The sequence below is a fragment of the Nannospalax galili genome, unplaced genomic scaffold (genome assembly GCF_000622305.1).
Source record: "Nannospalax galili isolate Female #2095 unplaced genomic scaffold, S.galili_v1.0 scaffold706, whole genome shotgun sequence".
NCBI classification, from domain to species: domain Eukaryota; kingdom Metazoa; phylum Chordata; class Mammalia; order Rodentia; family Spalacidae; genus Nannospalax; species Nannospalax galili.
The window spans coordinates 1,100,263-1,128,241 of NW_008354694.1; the positions used below are offsets into that span (position 1 = coordinate 1,100,263).

The window sequence follows — 27,979 nt, forward strand, 5'->3', positions numbered from 1 at the left end:
CCTGAGCTACATCTCCAGTCCTCTTTTTTTAAAAAAAAAAATATATTGATTATTTTTATTTTATGTGTGTGAGTTTATTGCCTGTATGTATGTGAGCGCACCCGTGTCATGCAATGCTGAAACGAAGAAGAAGAGGGCTTCAGATTCCCCTATAACTGGAATTAAGGATGGTTCATAGCTGCCATGTGGGTCCTGGAAATTGAACGTGGGTCCTCTGCAAGAGCAGATAGTGCTCTTAACCACTGAGCCATCTCTCCAGCCCCATGACTGTTCCTTTAAATTCAGTGTCCTGGGTTATCTCTAGGGGGTTCTTGTAGAACTCTTCTACAGAAGAGGGCTTCAGATTCCCCTATAACTGGAATTAAGGATGGTTCATAGCTGCCATGTGGGTCCTGGAAATTGAACGTGGGTCCTCTGCAAGAGCAGATAGTGCTCTTAACCACTGAGCCATCTCTCCAGCCCCATGACTGTTCCTTTAAATTCAGTGTCCTGGGTTATCTCTAGGGGGTTCTTGTAGAACTCTTCTACAGGATTGGTGGTTTGGTGGGGACATAGTGTTTTGGGTTTACATTTTATTATTCCTTTGTTGTGATTTTGGCATGTGAATTTCTTTTGTTGTTTATGATTCTGATATGAAAATTAAGTTGAAGTATGCTTCTGTTTGTGTTATCGGGGTGCCTAGATCCTTTCTTTATTGGTATGTAAAGCTTGTTGGTACAGGGTTCAGGTTCTCTCAGGTTTAATTTGGAAGGAACTGATGGCTTCAGATCAGCTATTCAGAAGTACCCACAGAAGCCCAAGTCAGGTTCCAGTCAGGTACACTCGGGCTTCCTTCACCATGTGGAGGCAGGATCCAGGCACTCTCAGGCAGTCCCCTGTGTTCTCAGGTCCTATGCCAAAGGGAGGCCAGAGGGAGCCAGAACTCAGCACTCTCTGGCAGTCTGCTGAGATCAGAGCCACTACACCTATGGAGGTTGGAACCCACCCTCTCAGGCTGCCTGCTAGGATCTCAGCCTTAGGCTACCAAAGCCAGATCTGCCCTGGGGCCTTGGGATGGGCCTCACAAAAATCCTAGGTAGGGGGATGGGTATGGTGAAATTAGGGGAAGCTCACCATCACATGGAGGCAGGATCCAGGGACTGTCAGGCAATCCCCTGCATTCTCAGGTCCTCTGCCAGAGGGAAGACAGAACTCAGCACTCTCTGATAGTCTGCTGAGATCCCACTGGCTGCTTTTGTAGAGGACCTGGGTTCGGTTCCCCGCACCCATATGACAGCTAACAACTGTCTGTAACTCCAGTTCCAGGCAATCCAATGCCCTCTTCTGACCTTCACAGGCATTGCATGACATGGGTGCACTTACACATATGCAAGCAATACACTCATACACATAAATTAAATAAGAACTTTTTTAAAAAAATGAGCCAGGCATGGTGGTCCCCAGAGACCTGTGAGTGGACCAGAGAGGGAGCCAGCAAGCAACATCCTCCATGGCGTCCGCTTCAGGCTCCTGCCTTGAGCCCTGCCCTGACTTCCCCCAGTGATGGACTGTGGCCTGGAAGCGTAAGATGAAATAAACCCTTTCTTCTCCTAAGTTGCCCTTGGTCAGTTTTATCGCAGCAGCAGGAAGGAGCTGAGGACAACCACCTCCTCAGAAGGCCGAGGCAGAAAGGTTGGGAGTTCAAGACCTGCCTGGGCCACAAAATGAATTCACAGATAGCCTGGGGGATGTAGGGAGAACTCTGTCCCAAGGTTTAAAAAAAGCTAGGGATATATCTCAGCAGAACAGCCCAAGGCCCAGGGTTTGATCTCCAGCACCACACACACACATGCACATGCATGTACATACACAGTTACACACAGACACACAGACACACACACACACATACACATATGCACACACATACAAGTTCATAGTGTACAAAATGCTTTTCTGATTTAGCATCTCTGATCATCTCGCCAGCCTTGTGTGGGATTCCATTACCCAGGAAAAATGGGGTGACCAGGGCTCTAGAGCTAAAATGGCATACCCAAAGGCACATACATTGACAGTGTTGGAACAGAGACTCTCCCAGGAACCTCCTATGGGACCATCCCCCACAATTCTCCAGGCGGTGATCAGCATGATGGCAGCCACAGTCCCCTCCATTCCACCTGAGGTGGGCTCCTCAATTGAGCACTGATCTCCTGATAAGGAATTCTAATTATCATATGGGTGGGGTCAGGATCCATTTCTGATGACATCGTAAGTAAATATGTAGGCCAGGAACAGCCCTTGGAGATCACTCTATCCACACCTGCTGAGATGGAAAATTATTCAGCTCAGAGAAGGCAAGCAAGTCGCTCTGGGTCACACAGGAGTGTAATGTGTGGGTTGCATGAAACTCTATCTCAAAAAGAAAAAAACAGAGTTGATGGACATTAATACTACACTATCAAGCTTTTCTGAGGATTTGGAATTTTCAAAATCCAGGGCAAAAAAAATTAAATCATGAGAAATAATTGTTTCAAAACTTAAGCATTCCACAGGGTAGCTTCACCCTGCCCCCGGCTGTGCTTCTGTTCTCCCCCAGGTACACCATGAGCTTCCTGCTGATCACGCTGCTGGGCTTCTGCAGCACATCCTTCATGTTCACGGTGGACAATTCACAGCAGGTGAAGAAGGCCCTTCTAGCAAAGTGGGGGGAGGTGACCTCCACCTCTGGGCTGCATGGCCATGGCAAGAGAAGAGCTCTTGAGTCTGTGCCCCAGATTAGACTAGAGACACACTCTGAGAGGTCCAGGTGGGAAGCCGGATGAAATTTAGGCATCTCCGGCTGTCACATCAAGATATCTGACAAGCCGTCACCTCCCTCATCTTGTTCCTCATGCACATAGCCAGCTGGTCAGAGCGTTCCCTGCGGGCTTTGTGGGATACAGGAGCACAATGGGTGGCACACCCAGCCAGAAAGACACATTGCTCAACTGTCAGAACTGCCCAGCTTTGGTGGCCAGGTCTAAAGACGGTAGGCTGTGTCATTAATGCCCTTTCTCTAGTCGTATGAGGGGCAGTCACCACTTTGTAGGGAAGAAGAGCTCGTCTGTCTGACAAAAGGACCACTGGATCTTTGAGTTTCGTAATGCCAAGAGTCTACGATTTTCACAGTCACTATGGTTAAGGGGGCTAAGCTTGCAGAATAAAAATACAGGACACCCAAAACCAGACGTGGAGATTCATATCTGTAATCCCAGAACTTGGGAGGCAGAAACAGGGAGATCAGAAGTTCAAGGTCAACCTTGGCTACATAGCAAGTTTAGGGCCAGCCTGAACTACATGAGACCTGTCTCAAAAAGGCAGGGAGAGGGTTAGAGGATAGCTCAGTTAGTGTGCTTGCAAGGCAAACCCAAAGACCTGAGTTCAGTCCCCTAGAATCTATGTATCGCAAAGCTGGAAACAGGGCCAGGCTTGTGGTTTAGGCCTTGGAGGCAGAGGCAGGCAGATCACTAAGTTCAAGGCTAACCTAACCTACATAGTTAGTTCCAGGTCAGCCAGGGCTACATAGTCAGACCTTGTCTCAAAAAAACAAAACAAAACAAAACAAAAAAACAAAACAAAACAAAACAACAACGACAAAAAAACCCGACATGGTATGGTAAGGCACACTTGTCATCCCAGCAATGAGGAGGCAGAAACAGGTGTTCGGTCACCTGGGACTCTGGCTGGCCAGCTTAGCATGATTGACAGCTGCCAGGCTAATGAGAGACCCTGTCTCAAAAACAAGGGAGACAAAGCTGAGGAACAATACCAAGGTGCTGGCCTCCACACTCACAAAAACACACATGTGCACATGCACACACACGAACACACAATACCCAGTTAAGCTGGAATTTCAGATGAATACTGATTAAATCTTTTCCTATGTATATAAAACATTGCTTGCTGAGCTAAAGTCTGAACCCACCTCCCAGTGCTTCCCAGTTAATCCCCGGCCTTTCTCTGCCCTTCTGCAGATCGTAGAACCCCAGTCCACCTCGAACACCTGCCAGCCCAGGAAGGCCCTGGTGCTGACTCATGTCCTAGACACACTTTTCTATATGCTGATGATCCTGCCCTTCCTGGTCCCACTGGTGCTCATCCAGAGCCCCTGAGTGCTGTCCATCTTCTCCGCTGTGGCCAGCATCACCACCCTGGGCAGCCTGGCTCTGATGTTCCAGTATCTCATCCAGGTCTGTGACTGAAACCACACAAGGGGGGCAGGGGGTGGGGAGGGTTCCAGAGCCTCTGAGACACTAGGGGATTTAAGACACCGTGGGCAGGTGAAGGTGAGGCAGGCGGTCCCTTGCTCAGAGCCTAGGCATCATTTAGGAATGTTTCTGTCCCACAAGACATAAAAGAGAGGCATCATCATCGCCAACACCCTCTTCACGACCATCATGATCTCAGGTCACACTGTGTCACCCTGCAATTCAGTTACTGAATGGCTTCTATGAGCCAGGCATCTTGCAAGGGGCTGAGGACTCGGTGCTGGGTAACAGCACCTAGGGATGGTGTCACGCTCTCCTGGGGAGACTAACATTGGCCCAACAGAATAGCCAACAAGAAATATCATGGGGAGATGATGGGGAGATGGCTCAGCACTTAAGAGCACTTGCTGCTCTATCAAAGGACCTGAGTTCAGTTCCCAGCACCCACATCAGGCTCATAAATACCTATAACTCCAACTCCAGGGGATCTGACATCTCCATGAGTACTATGTAATAACAAATTCCTTTTAAAGGCAAATTTTTTAAAAAGAAAAAAATGTCACAGTGGACATCTCTGGAGAGGTAGCTCAGTGGGTAAAGTGGTTGCTGCCCAAGCATGAGGACCGGAGTTCAGCTCTCCAGCACCCATGTGAAAGCCAAACTCTGGGGAGCATATCTGTAACCCCAGGGCTGGGAGAGTGAAGACAGGAAGAACGGGGATCACTGGCCAGCCAGTCTACCTGAAGCAGTGAGCTCCAGGTTCAATGGGAGACTGTCAAAACCTTGGTGGAGAGAAGCAGACACCTGATGGTTTCTGGCCTCCACATGCATATGCATGGGTGTATACATGCACATGCATATACCACAGATGCACATGCCTCATGCTCACACACAATATATATAGCACTGGTAGGTGGAAAGAGATATGAGCCAGGCATGGTGGTCCACACCTTTAATCCCAGCACTCAGAGGCAGAGGCAGGAGGATCTCTGTGAGTTCAAGGCCAGCCTGGGGGAGCTCCAGGCCAGCTGGGGCTACAGGGAGACCCTGTCTCAAAAAAAGAGATACACACGTTAAGGTATTTGGTTATTTGATGCCAAGGACGCGACATAACTTACTGAAACTTCACAATAATGTAATTACAGAACTGCTATGTCTACCCAGTTTCCAGACACAGAAACCGAGGAGCAGAGGTTGGTTTTTCTGATCAGTCCAGTCAGTTTACCTCCTGAGCCCCTTTAGTGCCCTCACTGGTGCTGAAGTTCCACCATCATAACTGTTTCTTTGAGTGTAAATCTGGGATTATCTTTGTTTCCTGTTGGCTTCTATGAGTGACCACAAATCTGTTCATCTGAAACAATGTAACAAATAGGAGTTTGCAATAAGGCTGACCTCAAGCTTGCTTTATACCTGAGGATGGCCTTGAACTTCCGATCCTCCTGCCTCCATACTTCCTGAGTGCTAAGATTATACAGGTGTGAGCCATGACACCCGATGTATTCATGCACTGCTGGGGTTGTACCCAGGGCATCCTGCACAATGGGCAAGCGCTCTACCAACTGAGATACAGCCCATCAAATTGTTTCGGTCGTTTCTAGTTTCGGTTTGGTTTGCTTTTCAAGGTGTTTATCCTGAGACAGGGTTTTAGGTATCCTAGGCTGACTCCAAACTCCCTAAATATCAGAGGATGGCCTTGAACCTCTGATCCTCCTGCCTCCACCTCCCAAGTGCCCAGATCACAGGCATGCACCATCATGCTTGAATTGATGCACTGCTTGGGATCAACTCCATGCATGCTAGGCAAGCACCGTACAAACAAAGCTACATCTCTTTAAAACGGTACAAATTTCGCCCTTGCCCACACTTCTGTACACCTGCCATCTCTGCTCTGCTTAGGACCCTTGTGGACCCCCAGATCCCAGATCTGCCTTGATTAATGTGTCTCTAAACTCTCATTAGAGAAGCTCCCTTATGCAGCAGATGATTAATCCAGAGACCTGCAACTGGCCAATGTACAGAGATTAAGAGGCCACAGAGTGCTCATACCTGAGTAGGACACCTATCAAACTTCTGCTTCCCAAGGCTCAGGGATCATTTCAGAAGAGGGGCCAGAAAGATTGTAAGAACCAAAGGAGATAGATGACCACAGGAAACAGAGTTTCCAGTCAGCTGGTCAGTTACTCATATGAACTCACAGCCACTGGGACAGCACACACAAATTCCATGTAAACTCAAGCCAGACAAAATCCCAACATAGACATGGGTAAGTGGGAAAGAAACCTCAACCCTCCCTGAGGAACTATTAGCAACTGACGGCTGTGGGGAACCTGAATTCAACCTGAAAACTTAATTCTCTTGCCAGGCGTGGTGGCATGCACCTGTAATTCTAGCCCTTGGGAGGTTAAGACAGGAAGATTGCCTGAGCTACATAGCAAGACCCTACCTCAAAAGATAAAATGAATTCCTTGGCCACATAACAGAATATATTCACAGACTCCTGGGATTGAGATGTGGACCCTGTGGGAAGCCATTATCCTACCCACCACAGATGTTGACTGAAATAATCACTCCCCATGGGACTACAGAGGTGGCTCAGCAGTTAGTGCTGGCTGCTCTTGCAGAAGACCTGGGTTCACTTCCAGCACCCACATCAGGTGGCTAACAACCATCTATAACTCCAGCTTTGGGGGGTGTGATGCCCTCTTCTGACCTCTGTAGGTGCCTGCATCTCTCTCTCTCTCTCTCTCTCTCTCTCTCTCTCTCTCTCTCTCTCTCTCTCTAATACATCTTTTAAAAAATTAAAAAAATGCTATTGTCCCCTCCTTGACTACCCAGTGAGTCTGAGACCAACCTGAGCTTATATGAAACGCTGTTTCAAATAAATAAATAATCCTTGCCCTGAATCTATGGCAGCTGTGGTACCAGCTGACAGACTGCACAGCGCTGAGAGGGGTGATGGGAAAGGGGTGTTAGAGTTTGGAAAACAGGACAAGCATCCATAGCCAGGCTTGTAGAGTAGCCTCAGGAAATTCCATTCTTCCTCTATCCTGCCTTCTCCGCACAAAGATGGGAGAGAGCTCACGTAGCCTACAGGTGGAGACCACTGCGTCTGCTGACTGATGGATGGGCAAACAAACTACACACACACACACACACACACACACACACACACACACACACACACATATATATATATATCAGAATATTCCTTAGCATTGAAAGCAAGAAGCTTCCTTATTTTTTACATTTATTTTTATTTCTGTACATGTGTGTATGTCTGTGTGTGTATTCTCACATTCCTACAGATGCCCTCCAGGCCAGAAGAGGGCATTAGATCCCCTGGAGCTGCAGTTACAGGCAGTTGTGAGCTGCTTTTGTGGGTGCTGGGAACTGATCTCAAGTCTTCAGGAAGGGCAATCAGAGCTCTTCTGAGCCATCTCTCCAGCCACAGGAATAAGATTCTAGCAGATGCTACAACTTGCATGAGCCTCGAAGACATTAAGCTAGAGCTGGAGAGATAACAGTGGTTAACAGCACTGGCTCCTTCAGAGGACCCAGGTTCAATTCCCAGCACCCACACCAGGTGCTCACAACTGCCTGCAACTCCAGTTTCAGGGGATCTGATGCCCTCTTCTAACATGTGTGGGCATTGTACTAATGTGGTATTCATATGTACACAGGCACACACACACATACAGAGAAAATAAATAAAACAAATCTTTTTTAAAAAAATTAAGTGAGCCGGGCGTGGTGGCGCACACCTTCAGTCCCAGCACTCGGAGGCAGAGGCAGGCAGATCTCTGTGAGTTCAAGGCCAGCCTGGTCTACCTAGTGAGTTCAGGTCAGCTGGGACTACAGGGAGACCCCGTCTCAAAAAGACAAAAAAAAAAAAAAAAAAAAAAAAAAAAAAAGACATTAAGTGAAATAGGCTAGATACAAAAGCGAAGTATTCTAAGATTCCCCTTATATGAGGTACTTACAGCAGTCAGATTTATATAGACAGAGTATAAATAGGGTTTCTACCAGGCAAGACATCGGGATTATTATTTAATGAGAGTTTTGGTTTGGGTTGATGAGAAGGTTCTGGAGATGAAGAGTTGTTCTGATGTGTGCGTCACAGAGCAAATATACTCAGAGGTTAAAACGGTTTAATGAAAGTTTGGTGTTACTTTGCCTCGATAAATGTAAATAAACCAGACAGTGTATCTCAGTTAGTAGAATGCTCGGCTAGCATGCATGAAGCCTAGGTTTGATCCCCAGCACGGTACAAACCAGCACAGTTGTGCACACCTGTAATCCCAGCACTCGGGAAGTAAAGGCGGGAGAATCAGGAGTTCAAGGTCATCCTCAGGGTCTTACAGAGCTGGGCTTCATGAGACTCTCTCAAAATAATTGAGTCACTTTTTTAACTTTTTTAAAATGTTTATTATTTATTTATTTATTTATATGTGTAGTGTGGCCATGTGGAAGGGTGTGGCCATGTGGAAGGGTGTGACCATGTGGAGGGGTGGGACCATGTGGAGGGGTGTGGCCTTGTGGAAGGGTGTGGCCATGTGGAGGGGTGGGACCTTGTGGAAGGGTGTGGCCATGTGGAGGGGTGTGGCCATGTGGAGGGGTGAGACCTTGTGGAGGGGTGTGGCCATGTGGAGGGGTGTGGCTTTGTGGGGTGTGGTCATGTGGAGGGGTGGGACCCTGGGGGGGGTGGCCATGTGGAAGGGTGTAGTTTGTGGAGGGGTGTGTCTCTGGAGCAGTCTCTCCTGACTCCCTCTACCAGGAGAAGGATGCCTGTCCCTCTAGGGGAACCTACACCTTCCTTTCCTCCAGGTCCTGCCTCTCAAAAACCAGACAGAGAATCCACAGCAGTTTCCCATCATCCTGTACCTGGGGATGCCCTTCATCATCTTCCTCTACATCTGCTTGGGGACCCTGGGCTACATAAAGTTTGGATCAAACACTCAGGCCAACATCACCCTCAATTTGCCCAATTGCTGGTAGGAGCCTGCCAGCCTGGAGTGGGGCAGGAAGGCAGAGGACATGAGCCTCAGTGGCAGAGAGGGTATGTGGGGTTAGTAAGCCTTAGCAGCAGAAGTGAGCCGTTGACATTGGTGTTGACTGTAATAATACGTAAGCTTGATGGTCTGGGCACTGTGCACAGTCTCTCTCACCTACTTTCTCACAGTGGCCTTAAGCATTATTATTATGGATGCCACTGAACAAATGAGGATGTTGACATTAGAGAGAAGCTCTCAAGGACCTTCCCAGCTCACACTGTCTAGCAGACTGGAGTCAAGTTGGACCCTAAAGTGCAAAGGCCCTAAGATAAGCAGCGTGGGGCTGTTCAGTGCCGTGCTTCAGAGTGAGGGGCATCCTCAGTTGGATGCCCAGCAAACACACAGCAGCAACAAAACAACAATAATAATTTTTGTTTTGAGATAGGGTCTTGTGTAGTCCAGGCTGGCCTCAAATTTGCTATGTAGCCAAAGCTAGCCTTCACTTCCCAATCCAACCTGCTTCCACACCAAGTGCTAGGATTATAGGCATGCACCACCATGTCTTGCTAAAATAAAGAAGATAAAAGTTTTTGACATGTAACTCTAAGTAATGATTGGAGTCCCACAGGTGGACTGCTGCTTGGACTGGAATGCCTTCGATCATTTTTTTAAATCCATCCATCCAGGAAACTTCTGGAGGTGGGCTCCTAACATGCATGCGTCAAGTGTCAGCTGCTCTCTAGAGGCGGTTGTACCTCGTGACTAAGCACATGTTCTAATGCATTAATGAGACCTGCATCCTGGTCTGCGTGGTTGTGGGCAAGCCTCACTTCCACCCTCTCAACGGGGGTTGGGGGGGTCCCTACCTGTGCCTCGTGCCTCCATGTATCAGTTAGGGCAGGATACATGATGCTTGGGTCCTGATGGATCTCAGTGGCTGTCACACAAGTACTGAACCCTTTGCTCACCACACCAGCCCATTATGGGATGGCAGAGGTTCTCTGATGGAGCAGCCATGCTCTAGGGTGTTTCTGGTTGCCATGGCAAAGAGCCATTGACTCCCATATGCCCTACCCCCCAGCTGGTGAGGCTTGACAGGCAGCACTCCCCGGTCAGGCTTCCCCTCCAGGTGCTCCACAGGGCAGGGAAGGGCCTAGAAGCCTTTGGTGAACAGCACAAGTAGCTACCGCACTCCCTGGTAGAGTGACTGTGAGCAGTAATTGCTTTAATATACAGAAGATGCTTGGAAAAGTGCTTGGCATGCGGTAAGCACTGGTGGAGGATCAACCATTAGCTTTGTTTGGAGTCCCTAGCTTTGGGCTTTCAGGGTGGGTGGGGTGTGAGAAGCATTCGTTTTCCACAAATCCAGAGCAGTAAAATAAGGAGGGAAAAATGTCAGCCTCGCCCTCCTCACTGCGCCCTGCTAATGACCACATGAGGTCATTCATGTGGAATTTCTTTGAAGTTGTGCTTGACTTTACACAAGTAAGATTTTATCATAATATGCTGGTCTTACTCAGGCTAATTGGGCTTCGTTTATCCTGGCAAAGACTGGGCAGTGAGCTCCTGCTTGCTTTTTCCCGTGAGATTGAAAGCCTGGTGTGAACCAGCTTTTGTGACCTGACTGCTCATCAGACTCAACTCTTCATCCTGTACCTAAAAACTCAAGAAGAAGAAAAAAAAAAGGTTAAACAGTTGATAGGCAATAAAATGGCATTTTATACATGAAAAGGTCCTCCAAGAAGTAGAAAAGACTATATTTTAAAAATATGGCCGGGCATGATGGCATACACCTTTAGTCCCAGCACTCGGGAGGCAGAGGCAGGCGGATCTCTGTGAGTTCAAGGCCAGCCTGGTCTACATAGTGAGTTCCAGGCCAGCTGGGGCTACAGGGAGACCCTGTCTCAATCAATCAATCAATCAATCAATCAATCAATAAATCAATCAACCAACCAACCAACCAACCAACCAACGAGCTGAGTTGGCTCTCCAGCCCTCCTGTAATCCAGCCCTGGGGAGGGAGAGACAGGTAGGTCCCTGGAGCCTGCTGGCCAGTGGGCATAACCACGCCAGAGAGCCATGGGTCCCAGTGAGAGCTCCTGTGCCAAAAAAAAAAAAAAAAAAAAAGGTGACACCCAAGGCTGAGCTCTGGCTTCTACACAGCTGCACACATGTGCAGGTGTACACACATGTATCTGCATAGGCAGGAACACAGACACAGAGCAAAACAAAAACCAAGAAACGTAATGTCAGAGACGAACACTGTTTTGGCAGATAGAGACTTTCATATGCTGGAACAAGAGGGTAAAAATGTCAGCAGGCATCAAATCTTAAATCACAGCTGGGGGCTGAGTACATAGCTCACTTGGTAGAGTGCTTGCCTGGCACACACGAGGCCCTGGGTTTGATCAATAGCACTGTATAAACTAGGCACGGTAACCCATGCCACCAATCCCAAACTCAGGAGATGGAGACAGGAGAATCAGAAGTTCAAGATCATTCTCGGCTGCGTATCAACTTTGAGGCCAGCCTGGGACATGGAGTGAGACCCTGTGTCATAAAAAGTATTAAAGTCATGTATATTGGGTTGGAGAGACGGCTCAGTAGCCATCTCAAGAGCACTGGCTGCTCTTATAGTGGACCGAGTTTGGGTTCAGTACCCAGCACCTACACAGTGGCTAACAACCATCCATAAGTACAATTCCAGGGGATCCAACACCCTTTTCTGGCCTCTGCAGGCATCACATACACACGGTGCACTTACATACATACAGCCAAAACACTCCTACATAAAAAATAAAATTTTTAAATTAATATTAAAATCACCTATTTTGGACTGGAGATATGGCTCAGTGGCTAAGAGCACCAGCTGCTTTTACAGAAGACTCAGATTCAGTTCCCAGCAGCCACATGGTGGATAACAACCATGCGTCCTCCAGTTCCAGGGAATCTGATGCCTTCTTCTGGCTTCCAAAGGCACTATACAACATGAGTGCACGTACATACATGCAGGCAAGACTCGTGCACATAAAATATAAGTAAATTTTTTTAAGTCACATATACTTTTTAGCATTTTTGCCCCTGGAGTTGTAAACAATGTAAGCTATGTGGATGAGGGATATGGAGGTGTGCACCTGGGTGCTGAGCTACGCAGATAACGTATACTTTGCTGCGTTGTTTTCTTGGCAACACTCTGAAAATAATCTAAATATCCCATTAACTGGTGTATCAATAGGGAAAATTTTTAAAGAAACATCTTTGTTTGTTTGTTGGGACAGGATCTCACTATATAGCCTTTGTTGGCCTGGAACTCACTACCTATACCAGGCTGGCCTTGAACCTGAGGCAATCCTCCTGCCTCTGCCTCCCGAGTGCTGGGATTTCAGGCATGTGCCACCATAGTCAGCTTTATATTTGATGAAATAACAAAGATTAACAGTTCATAGAGCTATGTAGATATGTCCCACCATGCATCTGTGGTGTCCTGGCCAAGCTTCAGCCATCAACTTGACACACCTGGGAAGTGGGATCCTTAATTGAAGCATTTCCTCCATTTCACTGGCCTGTGGCTGTGTCTGTGAGGCATTTTCTTGATTGTTGAGTGATGTGGGAGGGCCCAGCCCACTGTGGGCAGTGCTACCCCTAGGCAGGTGGTCCTAGGTTGTACAAGAAAGCAGGCTGAGCACAGGCCAGGAGAGCAGGTCAGTAATCATCGTTCCTCCATGGTCTGTGCTCCAAGTTCCCGCCCCGAGCTCCTACCTTGGCTTCCCTTGGTGATGAACTGTGCTGTAAGCCAAGTAAACCCTTTCCTACCCAAGTTGGTTTTGGTCAGAGTGTCTTATCTAGCAAAAGAAGGCTCACTAGGACATGTGGGTTCATGTGTGGGTCCTTAGTTTCTATTTAGGATTGTATGTACAGGGCTGGGGAGATGGCTCTGTAGGTAAAGCACTTGCCGTGAAGATGTGAGGATCTGAGTTACAAAAGCCATGTAAAGGCTAGGTGCAGCAGTGCACGCCTGTTATCCCAGCACTCCTGTGGCAAGAAGGGAAGCAGAGACAGGAGAGAGGATAGTCCCCAGAGTGTAGCGAGCCTGGTCTACCCAGTGGTGGCACACAAGAGGAGGCGGGAGGTGAGGGATGACACCCAGATCACACTCTGACCTCTACATGTGCACCATGACACAAGCACACCCACACTCAAACACATCTTACACACGCATACACATATCCTGTACACAGAGAAAATAAAAAATAAAATTATAAATAAGATGCTCTATCACAGATTATTTCTGGAGAACAACTAGAAAACTCGGGAACTGGAGACCGAATCAGGGATAGGGAAGAGGGACTTTATTGTATGGTTTTATACTACGATTCATACCATATGCAGATATGACCTTTTATAGACAAGGAACCCCCTGTATCCCCATCTGTCCTGAAACTTGCTAGGTAGACCAGGCTGGCCTCAATCTCACAGAGATCCACCTGCCTCTGCTTGCCAGTTGCTGGGATCAAAGGCGTGCTCAGATATGATCTCTTTAGATTCTTCAGCCCTATGGCCTCAGGACCTCCAGGAATGCGCATTTTCATAGGCTCCTTCCTCTGCTCTGAGCCAGTCTGGCCCAAGTCCCTGACTGCCAACCAGTGATAACTCAAGGCCACGTAGAGCATCTTCTCAGGGACCCTGTAGCATCTCAAATCCTCTCGATGCTCTGTCTGCAGGCCGTACCAGTCGGTCAAGCTGATGTACTCCATTGGCATCTTCTTCACCTACGCCCTCCAGTTTCAGGTCCCAGCTGAAATCATCCTCCCCTTCATCATCTCCCACATGTCGGAGGACTGGACACTGTTTGCAGACCTGACTACACCCACCTCCCTGGTCTGCCTGACCTGTGAGTAGGAGACAGAGGACACTTTTTTTGCTCAGACTTATGACATGTGTCACACCCCAGTCCGGTGCCTGCCACTTGCCTTTGGGATCCAGAGCAAGATGCTTGCCCCCTTTTTCTTTGACTTCCCACCTAAAAACTGGCCTTAGCAAACTCTCCCAGGGGGAAAGTCTGCATCCCCCCACAGCACATGTAGAGTGAGCACTGGCTGATTCTCCCAGGGGGAAGTCTGCATCCCCCCACAGCACATGTAGAGTGAGTACTGGCTGAGTCACAGGAGAGGGCTGTAGCCTTTGTTTGGTCAGCCTCCTACCTGACATGTCCAATACCCCAACCCAGCGGTGTCAACAACTGAGAGAGCCATGGCCCAGAGAAATTAAATGTCATCCCCACATTGCACTGGTCTGGAACCGGTAGGAGTCGACCATGAGCAAAGCCTGCTTGTCCCATGCTGTGTTCCTTCCATTCGTTACGGTCAAGTCTCCCATCATAAAGTGACCCCCAAAGGATTGTTAAAGACCTGGGGATCCTTTTAGGGCTCACGCCCCTCCCCATCTCCATTCTCCTACCTGTTTGTTCACTAAGTGTTGTGTTCAGGAAGCACCAGGAACCGGGCTAGGCAGCCATTTCTCCGGAACATTCTAGGAGAGAAGGTCAGAAGATGCCCATGAGGGAAGAGCAACTGGAGGTGTTTTACCTGGAGAAGGGGGGGCTCAGAGGCTTTCTGTATTTGACCATTGTGTAAGGTAGAGGAGAACTGTGTGCGTGCGTGTGTGTGTGTGTGTGTGTGTGTGTGTGTGTGTGAGGGCACACAAGTGTGCATGCAGGTCTGAGGACAACTTTCAGATGTTGGTTCTCTCCTGCCACCATGGGTTCTGGGCATTGGACCTAGGTCATCGGACTTGGCTGCAAACATTTTTTTATTGCCATCATTTTTCTTTGTTGAGGGGGGGCTTCTTTAGGTGGGGGGCAGCAATACAGGGTCTTCCCGTAGTTCTAGCTGGCCTGGAACTCACTATGTAGACCAGGCAAGCCTCAATCTCACAGAGATCCTCTGCCTCCCAAATGTTGGGATTAAAGGCATGTGCTACCATACCCCACTCCACTGAGCCATCTTGTCAACTTGAGAACTCTCTAGTCTTAAAAGGTTCCAGGAGTTGGAGCTCAAAGCTGAGGCAGTCAAGTGTCCTCAAGTGTCAGGAGGAACTGTAGTTCTTGGAGCTCTTCGATTCCACAACATGTGTAACCAGAATACGGGCCTAACATCACCAGAGTTTTTGTTTTGGTTTGGTTTTGTTTTTGAGACAGTCTTGCATAACCCAAGCTGCCCTCAAACTCACTCTGGAGTCTAAGATGACCTTGAAATTCTTTTTTGTTTGTTTGTTTGTTGTTGTTTTGAGACAGGGTCTCCCTGTAGCCCCAGCTGGCCTTTGAACTCACAATATAGTCCAGGCTGTCTTCAATCTCACAGAGACCCACCTGCCTCTGCCTTCCAAGAGCACCAACACACCTGGCTGAACTTCTGATCCTCTGGCCTCCATCTCCCAAGTGCCACCAGGCACATGACTGCTGAGGATGGAACCCAAGGCTTTAAGCATGCTAGGCAAGAGCTCCATCAGGAACCCTGGAACATCCAGAGTTCTACAGACACAGTACTCTGCTTAGCTGAAGGCGTCAGGGCTTCTATTCTGAACCAAGACACTATCAGTCTGCAAGGTGCTGTTTTGAAATCACTCCTAAGAAAAAGCAAGTGATATGAACAGGAAGACTGAGTGGTTCTGACCACTCCAGACCAGGAAAAGCGGAAGGAGAGACAGCAACCCTCTAATGCCACATCGTGGAAGGAGGGATGGCGACCCTCTGTGACATGCCCTGACCCTAACCCTGAGCACTTCCTCTCCCTTTACTCACACATCACATTCATTGTCCTTGGTTCATTCAGCAGTCACTTGTTGGGCGCCTCCTCTCTGCTGACAGTATGCTGAGCTCTAGGAATACAGCCATGAATAACGGATGGAGAAGTGATCCCTGCTCACACCACTTGCAAATGAGCAGTGTGTGCAAGGAACCCATGCTATGTGCTGTGACAAGTGTTCAGATACTATGTGACGTGCCACGTGGCAGTTCATGCCATGAACAGAGGAGGGTCCTGGGACTCAGCCTGAGCTGAGGCCCCAGAGGCCTCCCAATGGGGAATGTTTCTGTTGAAGCCTAAAAGACAAGCAACGGTATTGGAAGTGTGTACCCTGTGTAAGGAGGGGCTGTGCACTGACCAGGGCCCAGGCCGTGAGCTGACCGGAGGCCAGGCCCGTGCACTGACCGGAGCCTGGGCCTGCTCACGGTCTCTTTGGAGAACTAAAAGCAAGGAGTGATGAGAGAAGATCAGAGCATTTGGCAGGGACTGAGTCTTTGGCCACAGCTCCGTCAGTGGGTGTAAGGAGTTTGGGCAAGAGGGAGCCATGAGAGGGTTCTGAGCATGAAGCTGGCATGACCAGAACAAACATATTCAAGCTCCAAGCTCCTTGAATGCCACCTCTCCATCCTCTGAGCCTGAGCTCACTAGGAGGGCAGGAGCTGGGTTTCTCTGCACCTCCTCTGCCAAGTAGCTTATTAAAGATTTATAAAGTGATGCTGTGAACAGGGACCGTGCTATCAGAGGGTGGCGGACCCAACTGTGAGGTCCTGAGTCTCTTGTGCTCTATCAGATATGCCTGAGCAATTTCAGGAAGGGACCCATCGAGCTTAGTTCACTCAGTAGTAAAGCACTTGCCAGGCATACATGAAGTCCTGGGTTCTATCCCCAACACAGCAAAAGAAAAAAAATCCAGTGAGCTTGTATGAATGCTTTCCAAAACAAATTTTCTATAATCTGTTCACAGAAAAATTATGTTTATATGAAATTAAATCATATGAATTACATATTTACTCATTCAGACATCACATTTCTCCTATAGAAAATCTATGATGTGTTCACTGTCCACATAGAGTGTGGAGACTTTGGAGTGTATGTTTTATATGTATGAGTGTATTGCCTGCATGTATGTAACTGCACCTGTGTTGTGCAGTGCCTGTGGAAGACAGAAGAAGGCATCAGATCCCCTGGAACTGGAGTTATAGACAGTTGTTAACTGCCATGTGGGTACTGGGAATCCAACCCAAGTTTTCTGCAAGAGCAGCCAGTGCTCTTAACCACTGAGCCATCTCTCCAGCCCCAACGTGTTCACTGTCCACATAGAATGTGGAGACTTGGGAGTGGTTATAGTAGGGAAGGGAGAGGGCAGGCAGCCTACCATTGTCATGTTTGTGTCTGATTTATCAGAAGTCTTTTTTCATTTCATTATTTGTATGTGTGTGTGTTTTGCCTGCATGTAAGTGTACCACATGTGTGCAATGCCTACAGAGGCCAGAAAAGGGAATCAGATCCCCCAGAACTGGAGTTACATATGGTTGTGAGTCTCCATGTGGTGCTGGGAACCAAACCCAGGTCCTCTGCAAGTGTGGCCAGTGTTCTTAACCACTAAGCCATCTCTCCAGCCCTTCACAGTTCTTTCATCACTAGCCATAGTGATGCACATCTGTAATCCCAGCACTCCAGAGGCTGAGGTAGGAGGATCAGGAGTTCGAGGCTAGTCTGGGATACATAGTAACTTTGAGGCCAGTCTGGGTTACATGAGACCCTGTCTAAAAAATATTGGAAATATTGAAAAACATTTTAATTTTTTACTACATTTTTCTTGTGTGTATACATATGTACCTGTGTGGGGCTGTTGCATGCCACAGCATACAGGTGGAGGTCAGAGGACAGCTTTCAGGAGTCAGTTCTCTCCTTCCACCATGTGGGTCCTGGGGATGGAACTCAGGCTTGGGGTCAAGAGCCTTTCACCTTACTAACCCCTAAACCATCGCAATTTGGGCAGAACAGAATAGCTTTTTTCTATCTTTGATTCTAGACAGCTACTTCAAAGCTCGATTCAGTGCCTGGGTAAGAGTCCCACATGTACTGAGCACTTGCTGTATGCCAAATTCTTTCACATGCAGGACAGGCAGCATGGTAGAGTGGGAAAGGCATGTATGTGACAGCAGTGGGTTCTCAGTTCTGTGTGGCCTTGGGCACATCCTCTCCCCTCAAGGGCTCTACCTGCCCTTGTGTAATGGACAGCTTCAGTTGTCAACTTGACACACCTGCGTAGAGGGAACCTCGATTGAGGAATCCTCCATTGGACTGACCTGCGGCCATGTCTGTGGGGCATTTTGATTGTTGAGTGATGTGGAAGGACCCAGCCCACTGTGGGTGGTGCCACCCCTGGGCAAGTGGCCCTGGATTGTATAAGAAAGCAGGCTGAGCAGGGGCCAGGGGAGCAAGCCAGTGAGCAGAGGTCCTCCATGGCCTGTGCTCCAGCTCCTGCTCTAAGCTCTTTCCCTGTCTTCCCTCCATGATGAACTGTAAGAGTAAGGTGAAATAAACCATTTCCTCCCCCAAGTTGGTTTTGAACAGTGTTTTTATCACAGAACTAGAAAGAAACTCATACAGAAGTTGGTACCAAGATCATGGGGTATTGGTGTGACAGACCTTACCATCTTGTTTTGGGGAGGATTGTGGAAGATTTTGGAACTTTGGGCTGGAAAAGTCCTTGAGTGCTGAGAGCTTAGTGAGCTATTGCTGTGGAGCTTTGAACACTTATGCTGAAGAGAAATGTGGGTGGTGGAGGCCTGGCTTGTGATGTTTCAAGGGAAGCATATTATCAGCGCTGTTTGTGTGATATTTTGAATTGAGAACCTGTGGGTTCTGGTCAACTGGGGCTGAAGAATTGGCTGTGATTAACAAGGACCAGAACCACTGAAGTAAAACCTTTGCTTTACTGGGACAATTGATGCTGGTCAGCTGGGCTGAAAATAAGCTGTAAATAACAAGAGACCAGCATCACTATGGTGAAATCTTCTGGGAGGTATTTCCTCAGGGTCTGCACACAGAAACTGTGGTCCAGAGGGGCTCTGAGACTCCATCTCAAGCTGGAAGCAGGACTTGGTAATGTGTAAGAGTCTCCTACATGGTACTTGTAAAGGCAGGAAGGGGACGCAGAGAGCAGCTGAGGCTTGGCACTATAAGAGGCCAGGAAAGGCCATTGGTTAAGGTACAGCCTCAGCTGCGGTGGAGACCCCAGCATACTGGAGATGCCAGAACCACAGGACAACAACCAAGGGCAGCCGCAGGTGTGGACTGGAACCAGCCTGAGCCAATGAGACAAGCTGTGTGTGCTGTGGACAGCAGAGCCAGAGAAGTGGAGCTACCCAAGCCCCTTGGAGCCCAGAAGATCCTGGGTGAATCCCAGATGTCCAATCCTGAGCTACTTTTCCGAACTTTGGTTTTAAGTGTACCCAATTCTTCCCTTTTGAAATAAGACAGTATTTAACTTATTTGGGATTTTACAGGAGCCACACAGTTAAGAGACTTTTTAAAGAGACTTTGAAGTTTAAAGTGTTTGAAATTTTTAAAGACTATAGGATTTCTAAAGTTGTACTGTTTTATATTGTAATATTAGTATTAACATATTTTGGGGACAAGAAATGGAAAAATTATGGGTAAATAGTGATGTGTTTGAGTGTCAAGTTGACAAGGGGTCAGTTGTGCTGGACAGCTTCAGTGTCAACTTGACTCACCTGCATGGAGGACGCCTCAGTTGAGGAATGTCCTCCATTGGACATCTGTGGGGCATTTTCTTGATTGCTGAGTGATGTGGGAAGACCCAGACCACTGTAGGTGGTACCACCCCTGAGCAGGTGGTCCTGTATTGTATAAGAAAGCAGGCTGAGCACGGGCCAGAGGGGCGAGCCAGTTGGCAGCACTCCTCCATGGTCTGTGCTCCAGCTCCTGCCTGGCTTCCCTCAATGATGGACTGTGCTTTAAGCCAAATAAACCTTTTCCTCCCCAAGCTGGTTTCAGTCAGTGTTTCTGTCACAGCACAGAAGCTGACAGAAGGTTGTAAGAGAAAATGGTTGAAGAGAACTTCCAATAAAGATGATGTGTGCAAAACCCTATGGGTAATATGCCAAGGAGAGCACCTATGTTCAGGGTTAAAATACGGGTGGGAGCATGTGCTGTGAAAGCATGAGGGCTGGAGTGCGAATCCATAGCACCCATGTGCAAAGCAGGACATTCTCAGCAGGGCGTGGTGGCACACACCTTTAATCCCAGCACTCAGGAGGCAGAGGCAGGTGTATCTCTCTGAGTTCAAGGCCAGCCTGGTCTACATAGTGAGTTCCAGGACAGCTGGAGCTACGGGAGACCCTGTCTCAAAAAGACCAAAAAGGAAAAAAAGAAAAAGGACACTCACATGCCCGTGACCCCAACACTGAGGGGTGGAGACAGGAGGCAGGATGGCTGGGGCTTGATGACTGCCAGCCTAGCTCCAAGTTCGGTAGGAGACTGTCTCAAGGGATGAGGCAGTGCTAGAGCAGGGCATCCACGTCCTCTCAGGCTTCCACTCTGCACACACCGCTGTGCACACACACCCTCCAACACCATGCTTGTCCTCTTTCCAAGGACACACAGTCAGCCTACACTCCTCTCCCTGCAGGCTTCTTGGCCGTCCTCATCCCCCGCCTGGACCTGGTCATCTCCCCGGTGCTAGTGCCCTGGCCCTCATCATCCCACCCCTGCTGGAGATCACCACCTACTCAGAGGGCATGAGCTGTGTGACCATTGTCAAAGACATCATCAGCATCCTGGGCCTCTTAGGCTGTGTGTTGGGGACATATCAAGCTCTCTATGAAATGACCCAGTTGGCCCACTTTTCTGTGGCCAATGATATAGGGGTCTATACATAATTGCCTGTTTTTATTCTAACAGCTCTTCCTCCCATCCCTAGTTCGAGTCCCATTATATACATTCATCAAACCCCAGCATATCTATTTTAATCACTGGCTTCCCTGTCTTCTAACAACATGTGGGTGACACAGGCTGGGGTCGATCCCTCGCAAGCTGCCCCTTTTATTGGTCCTGGATTTCTTCTTCAGTCCTTTCTAACCTCGGAACCAAAATCAAGTCCAGTTGTTCAAACCATCAGCTCTCAAAAAGCCAGATTGGGGGTGGTAAGCAAACAGGCAGATCCCTGAAGTTGACTGGCCACCCGCCTGGCTCAGTGAGCTTTAGGTTCAGTGAGACCCTGACTCAAAAATAAAAGTGGAGTGCAATGAAGGAAAAGTGCCCAACATCAGCCTCTGGCCTCCACACACGCACATGTACACGCACGTGTACATCCATGCATACACACCCACACTAACTGCACATACCAAAGGGAAAAACAAAAAAGAAAATAGAAAACATACCCCCGATGGCCCTGAAAATTACAGAAATGCGAAGCAATTATTTCCTCTATATACAGAAACTGCCTTCAAAGCATCCAATTTAGAAAAGGATGTGCTTGGGGAAAGGAAATTCCCCTTCAGATGTTCTAAGAAGAGTATCAGGAAGAGCTTGGCATTAACTTTGTCCAGCCACTGGCTCAGCCTACTTTTCTATGGGATCTTGGGAACGTTCTTCCCCCACTCTCCTGTCTTAGTTTCCCAGTTTGTGAAAAGAAGGACTGAGCAGTTGATTATTAAAGATCCTTTCACCACTGACATCCTGCAGGCAAAGGGAATGAGAATTTATCCTGTGAGCACATGTGCACGTTGCTTCCCACCAGCCAGTTCCGTTAGCAAGGAGATGTGAAGAGAATATGGTATACAGATGTGTTTAGTAGTTTTCCATTACATTCCCATCTTTGAGCAAAACTTGCATTCTTCTTTTAAATTTCTATTTTTTGAGAATTTTATACATGAGTATTGTCTTCCATCCCAGTCCCCCCAACTCCTCCCATATCCCCTGACCCCCTCACAACTTCTGTCTTCCTCTTTGATTATTGTTACATACATACATACATACATACATACATACATACATACATACAATACCTGAGTCCGTTCAGTGGTGCTCCTGTGCACCTGTGTTTAGGGCTGCCCACTTGGAGTGAGAGACCCTCTCAGGGAGCTAGTCCCTGGAGAAAACTGAGTCTCCCTCCCTCAGCATCCAGGGGTGGCCTGAAGCTCTTCATATTGAGGTGGGACCCCAAGTCCTTCCCCACCCACCCTGGCTTGTCACCGGTTTCATCCTTATGCGGACCCTGTTAGACTTCCACACTGGAGATGTCATGGGTGCCACAGTAGTGTTGCCCCTCAGGCTCTCACATTCTTCCTGCCTCTCTTCTGTGATGTTCCAAGCCTTAGGTGTCACATTCTTTTAAGATTAATTTATGTGTGTGCCTTGAGTGTATATGTGCCATGTGTGCAGATCCCCACGGAGTCCAGAAGAGGGCAGAACCAGAGTCATAGGCAGCTGTAAGCCATCTGATGTGGGTGTTGGGAACTGAACCCAGGTCCTCTGCAAGAGCATCAAATGTTCTTAACCACTGAGCCATCTCTGCAGTCCCAAAACATACATTCTTTATTTCATAGGATTTTTTGGATGTTTTTTGAGCTAGGGTCTCACTATGTAGCCTTGGCTGACCTGGAACTTACTTGGCCTCGAACTCACAGATATCAGCCTGCCTCTACCTCCCAAGCACTTGGATTAAAGGGGTGCGCCACCACACTCAACTCCAAAACTTACATTCTTGATACCTTGAAGATGCAACTTCCCATCTAGGAGGCTTCCTTTGTTCTTCCTTCCTTCCTTCCCTTCCCCCTCCCTCCGCACTTTCTCCTCCTTGGCCCCTACCTTTCTTCTCCCCCCATCTCCCTCTTTTTGTGGGGAAAAGGATTTTATCATCTGCAAGGATTATTGACTTGATTTTAATTTTTTTTTACTTATTTATTGTTTTATGTGTATAAGTGCTTTACCTACATGTACATAAGTGTGCCACATGCATGCAATGTCTGTGGAGGCCAGAAGAAGGCACCTGATCCCTGGCAGTGGAGTTATGGATCGTTGTTAGTCACCATATGGGTGCTACAAACCAAACCCAGGTTCTCCACGAGTAGCCAGTGCTCTTAACCTCTGAGTCAGCCCCTTTGACCTACTTTTAAAATAATATTCAGCTCAAGGAAGGGATTTAAAAAGACAGTCTGGTGTTTGCACATGGGAGTGAGCACTGTTAAGCTTTTTGTTCAAGGACAGTTTTGAAACACTTAAGTCTTAACACATGTAGCACTCTGAACTTAGTGACTTCATTCTAGGCATTTGTCCTAAGCATCTTTTGTGTTTGCAATGATTAACACCAGGAAGAGTTTGTGCTCACATTAAATAAAGTGATTCTTCCAGAAAAGCCAGCATGCCTCCGGACATTACAAAATGCTGATACATAAATTTATCTGTGACTTATCCAGGAGCAAATGCCGACTAAAGACACGGGAAGCATGGAGCCATAGAGCTGCAGGTCAGTAATCCCAGCTACTCGGGAGGCTGAGGCAGGAGATCGTGAGTTCAAAGCCTGCATGGTCCACAGAGGGAGTTCAAGGCCAACCTGGACAATTTAGTGAGACCTTGGCTTGAAAAATTAAAAATGAAAATAAAAGGTAGGCCACAGCTCAGGGCAGAGCCGTTGCCTAGCCTGGGTAAGCACTTCCTGCTCTTCCAGAGAACCTGAACTCCATTCCTTACACCCACATCAAGGGGCTCACATGGTCTTGTGACTCTGGCTCCAGGTTATCTGATGAGTTCTTCCTGCCTGCAGTCACCCACTGCATGCGCATAAACACATGCAGACATACACATAAAATCTCAAAAGATCACTGACCTCAACAGAAGTAATACTTAAGAAAAATTTGAAACAATGTAAGAATTACTAAAATGTGACAGGGACACAGAGTGGACAGGTACTGTCGAGAAGCCCTGAGAGAGTTGCTCAACACAGGATTGTGCCAGGATCCAATCTGTAAAGGAAAAAACGCAGAATCTGTAAACACAATGAAACAAGATCTGTCTGGGCTAGGAGTACAACTCACTAGCATAGCGTTGGCCTAAAATGCACAAGGCCCTGGGTTTCATCCCCAGCACTGAAAAACAAAACAGGCAATCCCCTGTGGTGAGGCACACCCGTATTCCTGACACTTGGAAAGGGGTGGAAAGACGATCAGAAGTTCAAGGTCATTCGTGGCTACATAATGACTTGAGGCCAGCCTAGGCTACAAGAGACCTGTCTGAAACGTCCCACTCCCCTGCCTCAGAAAGAGAGAGAGACAGAGAGAGACAGAGAGAGGGAGAGGGAGGGAAGAAGAGGAAGAAGAAGAGGAGGAGGAGGAAAAATGAAAATCTATAGGCCAATAATAAAATATTTGCTGGACCCTGAGCCTGAGAAACACATGAACATTTTACTGTCGACTCGAGCGGTGGGATGGAGGTGATGCTACTCTATCTACAGTGATGGTTTCAACGAGAATGTCCCCCATAGGCTCCGAGTATTTGGACATTTGGTGGAACTGCTTTGGGAAGTTTTAGGCAGTGTGGCCTTGCTGGAGGAGGCGTATCACTAGGGGCAGGCTTAGAGAGCTCTTAAGCCTGGCCAGATCTCCAGTCACTCTCTGCTTCCTGTGTCTGCTCCAGTATGTGAGTGCTCCACTTTCTACCCCACCACCTCCTACCACCATGCATCCCCGCCATGTTGGACTCTGATACCTCTGAAACTGTAAGCTGAATGAATTCTTCCTTCTATAAGTTTCTTGAGTCTGTTTTAAATCACAGCAACAGAAAAGTCACTAATACACCACAGATTCTGTTCTACAGAGCAGAAGGGAGCTGATGCTACTCAGTCTACAGATTCTTTTCTCACTCAGCACTTTTCATAAATAACCAAACAATTCTGGGAACAAGACTACAGAAAGGGAAATAGAGGTGCAGTGGTGCACCCGTTACCAAAGCATTCGGGGCTGAGGCAGGAGGATTGGGATTTCGAGGCCAGCCTGGGTCACATAGTAAGACTGCGCAAAAAATAATTAAAAGTCTTGGTTATGCAAGTCAAGGCTAGCCTGGGCTACATGAGACCACATCTCAAATTTTAAAGTAAACAGAAAAAAAATTAAGGATGAGAGGTTAGCTCACACTCTAAAAACACCTTTTTCTGGGAGTCTGGAGTTTTACCAGGACTGTTAAGAGAAGGTGCGGTGTACATGTTGATCTCTGAACGTGGAAAAGGGAAGGGAAGGCAATTTCCAGGAACCACGGAGCCATCTCTTCTCTAATCTTTGGATGGTCAGGCATCTCTTGGTACCCAGTGTGTGTGGCTTCATTATAATGAGATTATAATGAGCCCCTCATTATCTGGAGCATCAAAAATGACATCCCAGTGAGACGGACCTGGTCTTGCGCCCATAGAGGCCCTTGAGTGCATGCTAACACTGTGGCCTCTGGAAGCTTCAACTTCTGCAAGCAAGCACGCTGACTGACTAAGCCACCAGCAAGTCTGAGGTTCAGGCTGGTTACAGTAAGTCAGTGATTTATGGCTGGTCAGGAGTCAATCATAGGCCTCCAAGGGTCCCACAAAAGCTATGGCCCCTCCTCACATGAAATTCACATGATAGCTCAGCATTTAAGAGTACTTCCTGCTCTTCCAAGAGGATGCAAGTTCTATTCCAAGCATCCACACTAGGCGGCTCACAACCACCTGTAACTCCAGCTTCACGAGGGCATCCTATGCCTCTGGCCTGTGCAAGCACCTGCAATTACATGTACAATCCCACTCAGACACACATAACTAAAAATAAAATAATCTTTTAAAAAGTCCTATGAACTTCACACAAAATGTCAGGAGCATTCACAACCCCAGGGAACGAACAGACGCTGGGTCGCAAAGACGCCTGTGGCAAAGGGAAGGTCAAGTCTTGCTTCTTGTACCCGATCCACAGCAGAGGCAGACAGCAGGACCTCCCTCTGCAGTCTGCATGGAGGATGGGGCAGCGAGCAAAGGCAGGTCCCATAGCCTGTAGTATGTAACACGGATGTGTTATCTCCTTCCAGTGCTGAAGTTACACAAGAGCAGGCTCAGAGCTCTGTTCCTCTTTTCCTCTGGAGATGGACATGTGTGGTTTCTGTGGGCAGAGGGTTTTCAGCTAGAAGGGGACCATGATAGGGTAAGGTGCTGAGGAAGAGTGAGGGAAAAGGAGCACATGTGCTGGAGAGCGGACAGGGGGCCGTGGAGCAAGTACAGGGGAAGGGGGGGTACAGGAAGAGGGAGGGGGAAGGGAGAGATGGGGGGAATATAACGAAAACAAGTTTTGTTTGAAAATGCCATAATGAAACCTAATATTGTGTGTGCTAATGGCCAGGCATGGTGGCACACGCCTGTAGTCCCAGCACTGGGGAGGCAGAGGCAGGCAGTTCTCTGAGTTGAAGGCCAGCCTGGTCTACATAGTGAGTTCCAGGCCAGCCGGGGCTACTGGTGACCCTGTCTCAAAAAGACCAAAAAAATAAAAAATAAAAATATATGACCTGTGAAGATGGCTTGGCAGGTAAGGGCACTTGCTACCAAAACTGACCACCTCAATTCAATCCCCAGAACCCACAGTGGAAGGAGAGAACCAGCTCCCAAAAGTTCACACACACACACACACACACACACACACACTTTTTTAAATCTTATCATTTTTTATTTTTATGTGGATGTGTGCATTGCCTACATGTATGTCTAAGTGCACCCATGTCATACAATGCCCACAGAGGTCAGAAGAGGGCATCAGATCCCCTGGAACTGGAGTTACAGTTGTTAGCTGTCATGTGGGTACTGAGATTTGAACCCGTGTCCTCTGCAAGAACAGCCAGTGCTCTTAACTGCTGAGCCATCTCTCCAGCCCCTAAATAAATGTTTTTTTAATTTTAATAGAAATTTCCACAAGACATTTTCACAACTTTTATTGTGAAAAACTTTAACTTCTTAAGTGAGGCAAAAATAATAGTTTGCCTGTAACTTTCACCTACCTGCAGTTAATGCCAACACCCACCACAACCACAGGCCCAGCGGCCAGGATGGTAATGACCATGGGAGAAAAGCTGTTTCTGTTCTTCATCCAAACCAGAATCTCACACACAGCACCAGATTTCTTTATTCCTTCTTGCATGTGTTTCTAGACCTTTCTGTATAGTTAGCTCATCACCTGGACAACTTGAAGAGCACTGGTTGGCCATCTCTGTCTGCTCACCATGACACTGAGATCACACACTTTTGAACAGTCTCACAGAAGTAACATGACCTTCCGTAACTGAGCATTTTATGAAGTGTTGGCTTTTGTGACACAGGGTCTTGACCTTAGCCCAGGCTAGCCTGGAATTTAAAATTCCCACTAGAGCTGAGGTCATTGTGTGAGCTACCACCTGCTAGGAAGACTCTTAAACCTTGCTGAATCCTATTTGGTATTTCATTCCCTGGTTGACCTCCTCACGTGGCTCCTGCCTGCACATTACTCCTGCAGGTCAGCCTAGTACAGGTCTTTTCTCTGTGCCTCTCCTTCTACGTCTCCTTAGGAATTCCATTTCATCTGGGGTCTGCTGTGCTCTTACGTAACCAGTTCTATTGTCATTCTGTTACTCTGTCCAAGACTGAGCTTTCCCTCAAGCTCATTTTCTACAATGTGTTTATTTTCTTATTCATGATATACAAATACTTTCTATGGGATGTAGTGACACATACCTATAATCCTAGCACTTAAAAGAATGAGGTAGGATGATTATGAATTTGACACTAGCCTAGGCTACAGAGTGAGCTCCAGGCCAGCCTGAGCCACAATGAGACTTTGTCCAAGAAAAAACCCTTTCCAACTTGCTAACCCCCACATCTGTGTATCTGTACAGTTTCTCTTACCTTAGCTTTGTAATAGTCTGTCAAAACAGTATCTTTGTTTTGTTTTGTTTT

General features: G+C 47.7%; 1 protein-coding gene across 1 annotated transcript in view; it reads left to right on the plus strand.

The window, feature by feature from the left end:
• The window catches only part of LOC103749075 (proton-coupled amino acid transporter 3-like), a 37,931-nt gene extending 17,004 nt beyond the window's left edge, over positions 1–20,927 (plus strand). The window contains 6 exon segments of the mRNA XM_008851884.1: positions 2,573–2,654; positions 3,990–4,205; positions 9,048–9,214; positions 13,936–14,105; positions 20,678–20,719; positions 20,722–20,927. Coding sequence (XP_008850106.1) covers positions 2,573–2,654; positions 3,990–4,205; positions 9,048–9,214; positions 13,936–14,105; positions 20,678–20,719; positions 20,722–20,927 — 883 coding nt within the window.
• The last annotated feature ends 7,052 nt before the right edge of the window (positions 20,928–27,979 follow it).